At 37.2% G+C, this 15,475-nt stretch overlaps 1 protein-coding gene across 2 annotated transcripts in view; it reads right to left on the bottom strand.

The window, feature by feature from the left end:
• The window catches only part of AGGF1 (angiogenic factor with G-patch and FHA domains 1), a 49,763-nt gene extending 35,482 nt beyond the window's left edge, over positions 1-14,281 (bottom strand). Inside the window, exons 1-5 of one of the 2 annotated variants that reach the window (XM_082651009.1) lie at positions 13,795-14,281; positions 11,166-11,268; positions 9,951-10,153; positions 8,942-9,106; positions 6,387-6,575 (exon numbers count right to left, since the gene is read on the bottom strand). In XM_082651009.1, coding sequence (XP_082507135.1) covers positions 6,387-6,575; positions 8,942-9,106; positions 9,951-10,153; positions 11,166-11,268; positions 13,795-14,004 — 870 coding nt within the window. In that variant the 5' untranslated portion in view covers positions 14,005-14,281. The remainder of the gene's footprint in view (positions 1-6,386; positions 6,576-8,941; positions 9,107-9,950; positions 10,154-11,165; positions 11,269-13,794) is intronic. The other variant, XM_082651010.1, reaches the window with a different exon arrangement.
• Positions 14,282-15,475: the final 1,194 nt, after the last annotated feature.

Genomic DNA, 15,475 nt, shown 5'->3' with positions numbered 1-15,475 from the left:
AATCCTCAAGAAAATATTAGCAAACCAAATTCAATAATACATTAAAAGGACCATACACCATGATCAAGTGGGATTTATCCCAGGAATGCAAGGATGGTTCAATACCCACAAATCAATCAATACAATACACCACACTAACAAACTCAAGAGTAAAAACCATGATGATCTCAATAGATGCAGAAAAAGCTTTTGACAAAATTCAACATCCATTTATGATAAGCTCTAAACAAAGTGGGTACAAAGGAAATGTACTTCAACATAATAAAGGCCATATATTTCAAACCCACAGTCAACATCATACTCAATGGTGAAAAGCTGAAAGCATTTCCTCTAAGATCAGGAACAAGACAAGGATGCTCACTCTTGCCACATTTATTCAACTCAGTATTGAAGTCCTCACCACAGCAACCAGACAAGAAAAAGAAAAGAATCCAAACTAGAAAGGAAGAAGTAAAACTGTCACTGTTTGCTGGTGACATTATACAACATATAGAAAATCCTAAAGACACCACCAAAAAAACTGTGAGAACTAACAAATGAATTCAGTAAAGCTGCAGGATACAAAATTAATATACAGAAGCCTGTTGTATTTTTATACATTTAACAACAAACTACATGAGAAATTAAGAGAACAATCCCAGGGACTTCCCTGGTGGCACAGTCGTTAAGACTCCACACTTTCAATGCAGGGGGCCCAGGTTCGATCCCTGGTCAGGGAACTAGATTCCACATGCATGCCGCAGCTAAGAGTCTGCATGCCACAACTAAGGAGCCCTTGAGCCGCAACTAAGGAGCCCGCCTGCCACAACTAAGGAGCCCATGTGCCACAACGAAGGAGCCCACGAGCCGTAACGAAGAAGCCTGCGAGCCGTAACTAAGGAGCTTGCCAGCCGCAACTAAGGACCGTGCCTGTCACAACTAAGACCCAGTGCAACCAAATAAATATTTTTTTAAAAAAAGAAAACAATCCCATTTACAACTGCATCAAAAAGAATAAAATACCTAGGAATAAATCTAACCAAGGAGGGACTCCCCTTGTGGTTCAGTGGCCAATGCAGGGGACACAGGTTCGAGCCCTGGTCCGGGAATATCCCACATGCTGCAGAGCAACTAAGCCTGGGCGCCACAACTACTGAGCCTGCGCTCTACAGCCCACACGCCACAACTACTGAGGCCATGTGCTACAACTACTGAGACTGTGTGCCTAGAGCATGTGCTCTGCAACAAGAGAAGTCACCGCAACGAGAAGCCCGTGCACCGCAACGAAGAGTAGCCCCTGCTTGCCGCAACTGCCCACGCTCAGTAACAAAGACCCAACACAGCCAAAAATAAATAAATAAAATAAATAAATAAATAAGGCTCAGGGATTGATGAATTAAAAAAAAAAAAAATCTAACCAAAGAGGAAAATGACTCATACTCTAAAAACTATAAAATATTGAGGAAAGAAGAGGAACAAATGGAAAGATATACTGTGCTCATGGATTGGGAGAATTAACATTGTTAAAATGGCCATACTATATCCAAGACAATCTAAAGACTCAATGCAATCCCTATTAAAATACAAATGGTGCTTTTCGCAGAACTAGAATAATTCTATAATTTGTAAGGAAACACAAAAGACCCCAAATAGACAAAACAATCTTAAGAAAGAAGAACAAAGCTGGAGGTACCATGCTCCCTGATTTCAAAATATACTACAAAGCTACAGTAATCAAAACAGTATGGCACCGGCACAAAAAAAGACACATAGATCAATGGAACAGAATAGAGAGCCCAGAAATAAACCCACACTTATATGGGAAGTTAATCTATGACAAAGGAGGCAAGAATACACAATGAGAAAAGATTGCCTTTTCCCATCACCTCTAAATGGTGATGGGAAAATTGGATGGCTATGTGCAAAAGAATGAAACTGGACCATTTTCTCACACCATACACAAAAAATAAACTCAAAATAGATTAAAGACTTAAATGTAACAAAGGAGGAAAGAATATACAATGGAGAAACAACAGTCTTTTCAGCAAGTGGTGTTGGGGAAGCTGACAGCCACATATAAAATCAATGGATTCAGAACACTCTCTCACACCCTACACAAAAATAAACTCAAAACGGTTTAAAGACTTAAATACAAGACATGACACCATAAAACTCCTGGAGAAGAACATGGGAGAAACATTCTCTGACATAAATTGTAGCAATGTTTTCTTAGGTCAGTCTCCCAAGGCAACAGAAATATTAATAAACAAGATCTAATCAAACTTAAAAGCTTCTGCACAGCAAAGGAAACTATAAACAAACAAAAAGACAACCCACAGACTGGGAGAAAACCTTTGCATACAATGTAACTGACAAGGGCTTAATTTCCAAAATATACAAACAGGTCATACAACTCAATAACAAGAAAACAACCAACCCAAAACAAAAAATGGGCAGAAGACCTAAAGAGACATTTCTCCAAAGAAGACATACAGATGGCCAAGAAGCACATGAAAGAATACTCAACTTCATTAATTATTAGAGAAATGCAAATCAAAACTACAATGAGGTAACCCCTCACACTGGTCAGAATGGCCATCATTAAAAAGTCTACAAATAATAAATGCTGGAGAGGGTGTGGAGAAAAGGGAACCCTCCTACAGTGTTGATGGAAGTATAAGTTGGTGCAGCCACTATGGAAAACAGTATGGAAGTTCCTTAAAAAGCTAAAAATAGAGTTACCATATGATCCATCAATCCCACACCTGGGCACATACCTGGAGAAAACTATAATTCAAAAAGATACATGCACCCCAATGTTCTTTGCAGCGATATTTACAACAGCCAAGACATGGAAGCAACCTAAATGTCCATCGACAGATGAATGGATAAAGACGATGTGGTATATATACACAGTGGAATACTACTCAGCTATAAAAAAAAGAATGAAATCATGCCATTTGCAGCACATGGATGCACCTAGAGATTGTCATCCTAAGTAAGTCAGAAAGAGAAAGACAAATATCATATATCACTTACATGTGGAATCTAAAACATGACCCAAACTTATTTACAAAACAGAAACAGACTCACAGACATAGAAAACAAACTTATGGTTACCAAAGAGGTGGGGGTGAGGGAATAAATTAGGAGCTTGGGATTAGCAGATACAAACTACTATATATAAAACAGATGATCAACAAGGCCCTACTGTATAGCACCGGAAACTATATTCAGTATCTTGTAATAAACCATAATGGAAAATATGAAAAAGAATATATATACATATTACTGAATCACTTTGCTGTACACCAGAAACTAACGCATTATAAATCAACTATACTTCAATAAAAAATATGAATATATACGTATAAAAAGACATGTATGGGGCTTCCCTGGTGGCGCAGTGGTTGAGAGTCCGCCTGCTGATGCAGGGGACACCGGGTTTGTGCCCTGGTCTGGGAGGATCCCACATGCCGTGGAGCGGCTCAGCCCGTGAGCCATGGCCGCTGAGCCTGCGCATCCGGAGCCTGTGTTCCGCAACGGGAGAGGCCACAACAGTGAGAGGCCCATGTACCGCAAAAAAAAAAAAAAAGGCATGTATGACCTGAAACCACAAACCTCCTAGAAGAAAACATAGGCAGTATGCTCTTTGACATTAGTCTTAGGAATATTTTTTTGGATATGTCTCCTCAGTCAAGGAAAACAAAAGCAAAGATAAACAAATGGGACTACATCAAACTAAAAAGCTTTTGCACAGCAAAGGAAACTATAAACAAAACAAAAAGGCTGCCTAGTGAAAGGGAGAAGGTATTCGCAAATGATATGACCAATAATGGGTTAATATCCAAAATATATAAACAGCTTACACAACTTTGCATCAAAAAAAAAACCAGGTTAAAAAATGCGCAGAAGAACAAATAGACATTTTTGCAAAGAGGAAATGCAGATGGCCAACAGGCACACGAAAAGATGCTCAACACTGCTAATCATGAGGAACATGCAAATCAAAACCACAATGAGATTACCACCTCACACCTGTTCTAGAGGCTATTATCAAAAAGACAACAAATAACAAGTGTTGCCAAGGATGTGGAGAAAAGAGAACCCTTTTGCACTGTTTGTGGTATTGTAAATTGGTGCAGTCGCTATGGAAAATAGTATGAAGGTCCCTCAAAAAATTCAAAAGAGAACTGCCATATGATCCAGAAATTTCACTTCTCCGTATTTACCAGAAAACAAAAACATGAACTCAAAAATATACATGCACCCCAATGTTCATCACAGGATTATTTACAACAGCCAACATGAAAGCAACCGAAGTGTCCATTGGTAGATAAATAGACAAAGATGTGGCGTGCACATGCGCGCGCGCGCACACACACACACACACAGGAATATTACTCAGCTATTTAAAAAACGAAATCTTGTCATTTGCAAAGACATTAATGACTCTAGAGGGTATTATGCTAAGTGAAATAAGTCAGACAGAGAAAGGCAAATATCTTATGATCTCACTTACATGTGGAATCTAAAAAACAAAACAAACAAACAAAAGGAAAACAGATTCACAGATACAGAGAACAATTGGATGGTTGCCAGAGGGGAGGGAGTTGGGAGTGGGGGCAAACGAAGTGAAGGGGATTAAGAGGTATAACTTTCCAGTTATAAAATAAATAAGCCACGGGAATACAATTTACAGCATAAGGAATATGGTCAATAATAATATAACAACTTTTTATGTGGAAGATGATGGTTACTAGACTTAAGGTTGTGATCACTTCATAACGTATGCAAATGTCAAATCACTATTTAGTACACCTGAACCTAACATAATATTGTACTTCAACTGTATTTCAAAAAAAAAAAAAAGAAATCAAGAGTAAAGTATTGAATAGTTGCCACAATTTACAAAACACCAATATAACAAATAAGCCTCCTTTCCTGCCTGTAAACCACCAACCTAATTCTATTTAGGGAATAGAAATAAGAGCACTGATAACATTTTTTTACTTCCCTTCTTTCAATTTAACATTGTATCATAAGTATTTTAAAAATTCCCCTCAGCCTGTATAAACTACCATCTGAATGACTAAATAATGTTTTTTCAATTAAATGTACTACCATTTTCTTCCTTTTTTCTTCCATTTTTATTAAGATATAATTGGCATATAGCACTGCAGAAGTATAAGGTTTACAGCATAATAATCTGACTTACACACATCATAAATGACTACCATGGCTAAGTTTAATGAACATCCATCATCTCATTTTCATACAAAATAAAAAAATTTTTTTCCTTATGATAAGAACTCTCAGAATTTACTCTCTTAACAACTTCCATATATCTTACAGCAGTGTTAATTGTATTTATCATGTTGTACATTACAGCCCTAGTACTTATTAACCCTATAACTGGAAGTTTGTACCTTTTGACTACCTTCATCTAACTATCCCCCTCTCCCCACCCCCTGCTTCTGGTAACCACAGATCTGGTATCATCTTCTATGAGAACATTTATTTGTTTTTCAAATGTAACTGACTTATAACACTACCTCAGTTCTTGGTGCACAATATAGTAATTCAATATTTCTATACATTACAAAATGATCACAATGTCAAGTCTAGTTACCATGTTTCCACACAAAGATATTACATTATTATTGACTATATTCCCCACACTGTACATTTCATCCCTGTGACTCATTTACTTTGTAACTGGAAGTTTAAATGTACCATCATCTTCTTAACCGATAACTGTCAGCCGTTTAAATCTATTTTTTTGTTCTTATAAATATTGCTGTATAGCTATACAAAGGAATGTTTCTTTCTTTGGAATTTTTTTTTAAATTACAAACTAGAAATGAGACTTTTCCAGTTAAAGCATATGAACGTTTTTATGGTTATTGATACAAATAATCCATTTTCCCAAAAGATACCAATTGAAACTAATGAATATATACGTATCCTAAATTTGCTAGCAATGGATTTTTTTAATGTTTGCTAATATAAGAAGAAATTGCTCAACAAAACTAAGAATGTTGAACTTTTACCTACACCTATTTACAAACTGTGTTTTTCTTTTATTGTGAATTGTGCACTGACATAAATTATCAATAGCTGGTATGAATGTTCTTCTTCCAAATTATGTAACACAAGAGTATTTTATCTGCCCTAAATCTACCTGCTTCAAACTTTAAGAAATTTTTTCTACTTCTAGTGATTGAGAATTTGTGAAAAGTCCATGTTTGCTCCATGTGAAAGCTTCTTGGTTGATAGATTGTGATATCTTGTTATTGTAATGAGTATGTTTAAAATACAGTTACTAAATGATTTTCAGTTGCATCAAAAATTTTGGCTTAACTATGATATCACCATTATGTAAATTTTAAAAATTATGACATTACCTTTTCCTCATTTGTTGTAGAAGAATCAAGATCCTTTCTTTTCTTCTTCAATTTTTTATCTTTACTTTGTTTTGTGCCAGAAGTCTGATAAGGCTGCAAATCTACTCGAGAATGAAATTGATATCGACCACTTTCCACATCACAGTAGTAATAAATTCCAGTGGAAGGATCATAATATAGTTGATTTTCCTTTCAAAGTTAAGAAAACAATAAGTTCTATTCAAGTAAGATGAAATAAAATAGAAAAATAGACAATAGAAATGACAAATATATTCAAATACAGTAAATTTTCTTTTAAGAACTATAGTATTTTTTGGAAAAAATGAATAAAGGTAACAGAATGAAAAATGCTTGTAATTTTCCAAAGTACTTTACCATTGAATATCTGCTCTAATTTTCCTGATGTGGAAAATGAATACATATTATATTAAAGCTCATGAAATTGCCAATATTTGACCATTTTTTTACTTATAGAAACAGCAACTTCATATGGTTCAACAGAAACCTTTTAGAAGTCATGAAAACTAAGGTATGCATCAGAAAAAGCCAACCATATAAAAGCAATTGCAGACTCATTCTCCATATAATTACATGATAATGGTTTGGTAGTATAAACCCCTAAACCCTCCTCTCAATGACGTAAAACAAAGAGTTGCCTTTCAATGTTCATGATTCAAAATCCTGGAGAAAAACCTGAAAATAAAATTAAGCTCATGAACACTACAACATAACATTCTGTACAAAGAAATCAATAAACAATTGTCTTCACTAATCAATTAATTCTACACTAAGTAACTACATAAGATTTAGAGTAATGCAGCCATGCAATATAGAGTTTTGATAAATTATGGATAAAAACTAGAAAGATAAAATTATGTAATCATCTGCATTTATTAGATACTGGCCAGTACTCTATAACCAAGATTTACTTGAACAATCTGTATCTTATTTACATCATAAATCCATGCAGATCAGACTTGGAAACATCTTGCAAAGATATATACTGAGATTAAGCAAGTAAAGCTTCCTGAAAAAGAATAATTTATTTTTCTAACTGTTGATACTATTGCAATTTATTGTCTTTAATTCATTCTGTAGATCTCTTACAAAAATATTTAGAATTCTCACTATCTTTCCTTCAGCTAAAAACTGAATGGAAGCTTTCTGATCTTTATTTCCAGTGATAACAGAACTTCTACAACTCAAATCTTTTTAATCTGCTATGTCTTTCAGTCCAAAATATAGACATTTTCAAATATGTAAGAAAATTAATTAAAATGAAAACTAGCACATTAAAAATGGCAAAGCACTGAAGTCCCTACTCCACTGAGACACAACCTGCAGAATGTAATTAAGCATTTACGGAACAGATGTCAGGAAGAAAGTTACAGAAAAGAAGGTAGAAGAATGACAAAGACTAACGTCATATACTTGGAAATTCCATATTTTTCTAGAAACCAAGTAATTAATAGCTATTTTCTTTGGTAATAAGAGTTTAAACATTAATTTTCTAGGTATTAATTAGCACTGTCAATTAGCATACTCCTGTGAAATAAAACCCTCTTTTACAAAGTATTTACAAAGTACTATACCAAGTACAAACTGACAAGCTAATGAAATCCCTTATCTAACTAAAATATTTACTATTATCATTACGTTCCCTAGAGTAGTTAATAATAGTTCCAATAACTGGAATGGTGAATATCTGCTCCACTTTGGGGCACTACATTCTGTAATTCCTGAGGACCAGATCATATGTGTAGACCACTGAGGTTGAGGTATGTGGGTATATAACTTCCAGGATCATTGTCACCAAACCTGAAAAAATCCAATTAAATACCAGACCTTCAACAGTCATAACACTATATTATAAATCAAGAACTTTCTTTTCTGGTTTTGTCCTAGTCCGTGGTCCATTATATTTCTGATTCCATACTAATTCCCTAGTTCTCACTGTTAACTAGTTAACTAGTTCTCACTGTTAACAAATTGATTCCCTAGTTCTCACTAGTTAACTAGTTCTCACTGTTAACAAATTGATTTTTTTTAAGTGAAATGCTTAAAAGTCACAAAATATAAAACAATGACTCATAATAAACATGCTATAAAGAATTTAAGAAAAAGACTCCTCTGTGGTCTAAAATGGATTCATAAAGATATAAGTATTTGAAACAATTTTTAGAAAATCTTACCCCAAGCCTAGAATTAACAACATTACTTCCTTTTAGTTTAAGTTCTTAAACGTTTTACAAAATGTAGTTGTCTCCTTTTATTAATAAATATGCTAACATTTTTGTATGTTACTTTACATATAAAAGGTTATTAGATCTCTCTAAAATATTAATCTATAATAACACAATGAACTTATTTAATTAAATAAACATAGAAATATAGTATCATAAGCTACTTTATAAATCTTTACTCTTGCCAAATAGCTTTAAATAAATTTTTACATGCAGCTCCCTGCTTATCTTAATTCAACCTAGGGTTTAATATTTGGTATTCAAGCAGCTAAGAACACAACTATACAGTATTAAAAGGTCTGAGATACTTACAGAATCGTAATAGAATCCAGTGCTGTGATCAAAATACAATCCAGTATTCTCATCATAACTAAATCCAGTCTGTGATACAGCAGCTTCTGCTGCAGCTCTCAAACTTTCAGCTAGTGATGAACCTTCTAAGGATGTATCTTCTGTTGCTAACACAGATGCTGGCTCCTATGTATGATACAATCATGTCAAACAGGACAAAAACATCCTCATATCAATATAAAAGTTAGCAGAACTTGAAACAATAAACAGACCTAAAAACTATTCTGAATAATAAGACCTCAATTTCTGCAATGGAAAGGGATGGCTATCAATTACAATTTGACCCACTTTAAAAAATATGAACTAGTGTATCAGTTAATTCAACTCTGACCCAGTTTTGAAGACACTAGAAGTAAGTGAGTGACCATTACTCAAAACTAAATGCCTAATACCATATGGAAGCAATCCACAAAATCCAGACTGAAATATTCTTTAAGACAAATGATGTGGCTTCTTCAATAATTACAGGCTCAAGGGGAAAAATAATTTTAAAAAAGAGATAGAGAAGAAAGGTATAAATTATACATCACACATCAAGCAGTTGCCCTGTATGAACCTTACTGGGATCCTGATTCAAACAAATGGTAAAAACAAATTTATAAAACATTCTGGGATATTTGAACAGTGGCAAGATATTTGACATAAAGGAAGTATTAAAAAAAATTTGGTGTGAACATGGTATTGTGGTTGCTCAAAATTTTTTGGTTGAGTCAAACGTACTGACAAATTTTGTTTAGTTTATGTACAGCATACATTTTTGCAACACAACAGAGTAGGAAAATAGTTACACATACGAACAAGTTCTAATTTTTGTTTCTCAAAAACTGTATTATTCACTGCATAATTACATGCAGAACATTTACAACCCTTGTATATGTTGTAATAAACCAAAGAAGTCTATTTTTCTACGCAATAACAACAAAGAACAAGTTCTTGAGTATCAACAGTTTCAAGTGAAGCGTTTTATTACCTGTGAATTTGAGGCAAAATGGTCCTCTTGTCCACAATTAACATTTTCTGTTATATCAGTACCAGCATAAGCATCATTTTCTATGTGTGACTGGTCTTTAGAATTAGAAGTAGAAGCTTTGATATCCTGATCTTCCTGAACTGGGAGTTCAGATGCTTTATTTGGAAGATTAACATCATTATAGTATGTCTGATAATAATAATCTATTGCAAAAACAAATTAAGTGATATCATATTAGAATAGTGTATATAAAAAGGACTTAATTCCAAAACACTGGCACTGAACACAAAAGAGCACACGTTGCAAACAAACCATATTTTTATAATTATACACATTTTAACAGATTAAAAGTAATGGTCCAAATAAATCTGCAGAGATATATATCTTTGATTCTAATGTCACCTTCAGTTCCCTAGCTGTCAAGCTAAAAAGGAAAAAAAGGTAAGCAGATTTGGATTTTCCATAGCAAGAGTTAAAAGAGAAAACAGGTAGATAGGTTGTGTTCTGTCAAAAAAAAAAAAAAAATTAGCAACTCTTAAAGTCTAACTACATACCACAGTATACTTCAATATCAAATGACAACATGTCAAGGGCTGACTTTTTCTGTCAAATTTTGCTCATGGTGCTTACTTTTTAAAAAACATAATATTATACAGATATGTAATGTTCATACCATTGCTGTGTTTAGCAATTTGCTAAGTTGCATCTGAATAAAACAAGGCAAAATTTAATGGGAAAGATCATTTCTTGTTATCCCTATTTATTAAAACTTGGTTTCTCAGTTATGTTGCCTCACAACATAATGCCACTAACAAGGCCTGGGTTGTAGGCTCACCCCATTCCCAGGAGGGCCTAGAGACTGACACTGAATTGATGCTAGGTGGAACACATCAACAAGAAAACACATGCCCCTGGTCACAAGTAAGGTCAAATGAGAGGAGATGGCTTAGAGCATAGCACATATTACTCAGTGAATGTGCCACTGAAAGCATATTAGCAATATTACGTATTTACAGGAATAACAATAAATTACTACTTTCCCACCAAAAGAGCAAATAGATTATCTGAAAATACCAAATCATATGGAGAAAAGTCAACTTTGTAACAGCTCTCCTATTTATCTAGATGTATACAGATTCTAAATTTAAAGAAAACTCCATGTTAGCATGATTTGAATGTGGTAGTATTAGGATATCTTCACTATAAGCAGAATACCTGAGATTGACCAAGGAGGGTGGTTCTCTGTTTGTACTTCTACATCAGACTTTTTATTATCTTCGTTTCTCCCACAACGGAGTATTTTACTGAGCTCTTCTACCTAAAAGAAAGCAAGGCTTTAGGAAAAATAAACCATACAGCAATCTAATAATATACACACTATTCTCCTGAAATTACAATAATTATTTTTCCTGGTAAAAGTTTGGAGAAGTACCAATATCAGCTAGTTTCCTTTTCAGAAAAACTGAAAATACTACAATATAATTGGCTTTCACCTTTTACATCTGCAGAAGGAAATGTTTTTATTCTTATATTCTCTATCTAACCTCAAATTATTACCTCCAAAAATCAGACTGACTAAATTAATAAGACTTAGTGAACAGGATCCTTTATTTCTAACAAATAAGAACGTTTTTATACTACTATTTTAATCAGTCAGCAGTTCTCCCTAAGTAGAATTAAATCATTGAATTAAATTATCTAGTATCATTCAGTGTTCTCCACCTGGAATTAACCATTCACTTAAATAATGCCACTCATATACTTTAACATACTTTTTCCTTGAAATAGTAATCTTATAATTAAGTAACTGGAGCAGAAGGAAAGAGAGGTGACTGCCTCAGAGATGCATCTTGCCTCCCTGTGTCTCACTGAATACCAAGGCCATAACAACTGAGTGTGAAAAATACCCATAAGCAGATGAAGAGCAGCCTCATCAATACAGCTCAGTCAGACAGGAACTCAGTGTGAGATTACACCCATTATAAGCACAAAACCAAAAAACAAGCTTCTTTAATGATACATAAAGCTTAAAAAGAGAAAGGTGATAAGACTGATTATATACTGATTATCTGTGCACTTCACAGATTATCAGATCTGCTGCTACCACCAGGGCAGGAACTAGAGTGAAGCGAGCAAGGCACCTAAGGCACAAAATTTAAGGAGACGTTCACTCTCAGCTTCATGCAAGTATAGAGTCATACCTGAGAATGAGTGCCCCCTTGAATTTTTCGCCCTAGGCTACTGATTGCCTTGCTCTAATCCTGGCTCTGGCTACTACCACTATTACTATGAACAAGACCATTCATATGGAATCTGCTACATGCTAGGCACTGCACTTGGTACTGTGGGTAACATCTCATTCATTCTTACAACCACCTTACAAATTAGTTGTCCTAATCCCCATTTTACATGTGAGAAATCTAAAGAAAGTAATTTGCACAAGGTTTCTTTGACTCCAAAGCCTGTACATATTGTACTTTCCTGCTAGTTCACCCTCAATTCTCAAGCCAAATTTTCACTGCTCCAGATAAAACACTATCTAGTAATTAGGAATGACAGTTAACAAACTCCACCCACCACCAGGGGAGGCTGACTAGAAAGATAATAAAGAAGAATAATTACTATCACTAGTAAAGTTACAGCTTTCTATGCTTTTCAATTTTTCATATTAGACTGCCAGCAAATTAACACTAATAACCAAAACGCTGGCTCTTCAAAGATTAGCAAAAACGTTTTCTTTTAGGTTCTCTATAGCAAGCGGTACTTTTACAATTTAGAATTATAAAAGGGTTTTTTTCACAGCTCATCATATTTTACTCCCCTTTCCCCACAATATTTTAACAATATCTGTAGTCTCCTAGCACAGTCGCTGTGCATTGTAGTTGTCCAATAAATAGTTGTTGAGTAACAAAACACAAATTTTCGGTAATGTCATAACGTTAACAACTCTATACAATGGGCACAGAAAGTCACTGCAACTCAGCGGTTATTTTCATAGATTATTTGATAGCAAAGCGTAACGAAGTTTGATGATACTTTAACGTTCAGCCTACATTTGTGGTTTTAGGAAATGTATCAGTATATGCCAAAAGACTAGACAACAGTTTAACTGAAATTAATAATTACGCGGAAATAACTTGTTGGGAAAGAGCGCGACTGCCCAAAACAATCAAGCTGAAAAGATTATGCTGTTTAAAAGTTTTTTTAAAATGCGAGTTTAAATATTTGTCCTTACTGCATGTTATAAGAACAAAGTTAGCTGCTTAGTGTCTCTAACGAAGACAGTTCTATCTTCCCTACTTCCACTAGACTACTCAAGATGAATGCCCAGAACAACCTCACACATAGCTAGCGTTCAGCAATTTACAAAACTGTAAAACAGTCTGTTGACATTTACTTTGATTTAACCTCCACCAGTGTGGTCCTAGCATTCTCATTTTATGGGCCACTGAGGCTCAATATCAGTTCACACATCTAGGGTATGATAAATGGGATTCTGATTGAAATCCGGCACTTTAACAAACTCAAAAGTGATCTAGAACAAAATATTAGAAATGTGCCTACTGCCAATGGGACTTCACAAGTGAGAACGAAGACTGAAGTACTTAAGTGCACTCCACGCCGGCCACAACTGCAGCTCACGCACTTATCTAAATCGAGTACCCCAACGCTTAGGTTTGTTTCAAATGTACCTGGAATTATCATCGCACTGAACTTTTAACTCTTTCAGGTACTCTATAAAGCAGTCCTGGGCCCTACCAGGGAGACCTTCTGAGACTATCTTAGACTTCGAAGGCCTCATCTCGGGCTGGATGGGGCGTGGGGCTGGAGGCGGACCGCGCACCTGGGTGCGGAGCTCCTGGTTGTTGCTCTCGGCGCTCTGGTACAGCCGCTCTGTGTGATGCAGCAGCTTCTCGATCTCCCGCACTTGCCGCTTGCAGCTCCGCAGCTCGCGTTCCAACTTTTCCACCTTCCGCCTCAGCTGGGCCAGCTCAGGCTCGGGGGAGGGAGGTGGCGATGGCGACAACGAAGGCGGCGGCGCCTCAGAGGCCATGGGGTCCGGCGCGAAGCGGCCCGCGGGAGTGGAGGGACTGCGCTCAAGCTGAGACGGTCGCCGACGGACCCAGAAGCCACGGGAGCACGCGGACAGCGAAAGGCGGCCTCATCCCCGCACGGCCGCGGCGGCCCGCGGCCATGAGGCCCTAAAGCTGGTTACCCGTAGCCGAGGCGAACTGTGGGCAGCGAGCAAGGGGACCGAGAATGGGCCCAGTCCTCCCGGCTTTGAAACAGTAAAACTTTATTGGTAACCACCTGCCCGGAGTCCGAGTAAGCCACCGAAACGTTGGAGAAATGGGCTGGCCAGCGAAGCAGGGACCAGAAGCGATTGGGCCGTTTCTGGGCTGAACCGGAAACGACGGCGCCGGCAGTGGGCGGGGCCGAGACGGAAAAGGAAGCGACGGAAGGCGAGAAGGGCCTCACAGCGCACAGGCGCGCTTTCCGCCGGCTGCGGGGTGCAAGGAACGGGACGGGGCGGGACGGGACTGGGCGGGACGGGACTGGGCGGGGCGGGGCGGGGCGGGGTGGGACGGGATTGGGCGGGGCGGGGCGGGGCGGGACGTGAGGGCGTGGAGAGCTGGCGGAAAAGGTGCTACAGTAGCCCGGAAGGGATAAACAGAAGATCGCGCATCCTCTGGTCGCGGGGTTTTACCCTTGCACACTTTCAAAACGTTTTCAAACTTTTTGCACAGAGTGCACTTCCTAGTTCCTCGTTTTACAGATAAGAACAGTGAATCTCCAAGAAATGTTTTGCCAGGGTTCATAGAATTGATGCTAAACCAGGACTGTGAACGTAGTGTTCTGACGCTCTGCTCACTTAGTGCTTCTGCGGATTCCGTGAGGTTAGGCCCCCCAGGAAAAGAAAGCAAATTCCTATAGGTCTGGCTTGCAGAGAGAAGCATCCCTAGTGGGAAAGTAAGCAGCAAGATTCTACGGAAGTGGGAGAGAAATTTTTTCTGTTTCAGTGCATCTATTTCGTGTTTCGTCTATGTGAAACAGGCGTTTGTTCAGCAGCCTTTAAACTGATGAGGGCTTCTTGGAACACACTTTTCCTTCTTAACCAACGTCATTTAGAATTAGAGCTTGAGTTCGGAATGCCGGGCTTGAGACCTATGGAGGTCAGCGACTACGTCTTGTCTGTCGTCTCCCAGGGCCCAGCTCAGTGCCTGTCACAGAGCGGTATCCTTAAATATTTGCTGAACATAAGAATCCTGTTTGATGTCCTAGTTCAGTGGCCGCTCTGTGTGCTTTTTGTCCCGTGCACTGCCCACTAGTTAAGTCACAGGCGGTGAGTTCTCCAGCGGGGACCTACCCTCTCTAGGTCCTGCACACATTATTCCTTAGGCTTTAAGAGTCCAAAATGGCACCACAGTGATCTTCTAGCCATCAAAGGATATTTAGTGAGAAGGCAGAATATGTACTCCCCGATGTAAAATAGAGATGTACTGCCCCCTGAAATCTGACTTACC

The sequence above is a fragment of the Grampus griseus genome (genome assembly GCF_964374135.1).
Source record: "Grampus griseus genome assembly, chromosome: 3".
Lineage (NCBI taxonomy): Eukaryota > Metazoa > Chordata > Mammalia > Artiodactyla > Delphinidae > Grampus > Grampus griseus.
The sequence above is the reverse complement of the archived record's forward strand: the minus strand, read 5'-3'. Positions and strand labels throughout refer to the sequence as shown.